General features: G+C 83.2%; 1 protein-coding gene across 1 annotated transcript; it reads right to left on the bottom strand.

Annotated features, from left to right (window-relative positions):
- Nucleotides 1-127: 127 nt before the first annotated feature.
- EMIHUDRAFT_125678 (hypothetical protein) lies at nt 128-1,010 on the bottom strand (the record flags this gene model as incomplete). The annotated part of the gene is made up of 1 exon (XM_005791091.1): nt 128-1,010. A coding segment is annotated over one exon (883 nt), but the record flags the coding sequence as incomplete, so codon positions are not given.

The following is a 1,010-nucleotide window of genomic DNA, read 5'->3' as shown; positions in this document are numbered from 1 at the left end:
CCGCCCTCCTCGCCGCCGCCACCCTCGCCCCCTCCGCCTTCTGCACCACCGCTCCCGCCACCGCCGTCGCAGCTCCCTCCATCAGCACCGCCCTCGCAGCCGCCCCCCGCGCCGCCGCCTCCGTCACCGCCGCCGCCCTCGCCGCCGCCGCCCTCGCCGCCGCCGCCATCCTCGCCGCCGCCGCCCTCGCCATCGCCGCCGCCCTCACTGCCTTCACCCGCACCACCGCCGCCACCCTCGCCCTCATCGCCGCCCTCGCCCCCTCCGCCCTCGCAGCCGCCGCCCGCGCGGCCGCCTCCGTCGCCGCCGCCGCCCTCGCCGCCACCGCCCTCGCCGCCGCCGCCGTCGCCGCCACCACCCTCATTGCCTTCACCGGCACCACCGCCGCCACCCTCGCCCTCATCGCCGCCCTCGCCCCCTCCGCCCTCGCCCCCTCCGTCCTCGCAGCCGCCCCCCGCGCGGCCGCCTCCGTCACCGCCGCCGCCCTCGCCGCCGCCGCCCTCCCCGCCTCCACCATCCTCGCCGCCGCCCTCCTCGCCGCCGCCACCCTCGCCCCCTCCGCCTTCTGCACCACCGCTCCCGCCACCGCCGTCGCAGCTCCCTCCATCAGCACCGCCCTCGCAGCCGCCCCCCGCGCCGCCGCCTCCGTCACCGCCGCCGCCCTCGCCGCCGCCGCCCTCGCCGCCGCCGCCATCCTCGCCGCCGCCGCCCTCGCCATCGCCGCCGCCCTCACTGCCTTCACCCGCACCACCGCCGCCACCCTCGCCCTCATCGCCGCCCTCGCCCCCTCCGCCCTCGCCACCGCCGCCCTCGCAGCCGCCACCCGCGCCGCCGCCGCCGTCACCGCCGCCGCCCTCGCCGCCGCCGCCGTCGCCGCCGCCGCCGTCATCGCCGCCGACGCCGTCGCGATCGCCGCCGCCGTCGCCGCCGTCGCCAGCACCGCCGCCGGCGCCGTCGCCATCATCGCCGTCCTCGCCCCGGACGGCGTCGCCGTCGCCGCCGTCGGCGAA

This window comes from Emiliania huxleyi, assembly GCF_000372725.1.
Source record: "Emiliania huxleyi CCMP1516 unplaced genomic scaffold EMIHUscaffold_11516, whole genome shotgun sequence".
NCBI lineage: Eukaryota > Haptophyta > Isochrysidales > Noelaerhabdaceae > Emiliania > Emiliania huxleyi.
Note: the sequence above shows the minus strand (reverse complement) of the source record. Positions and strands in the feature narration are given on the sequence as shown.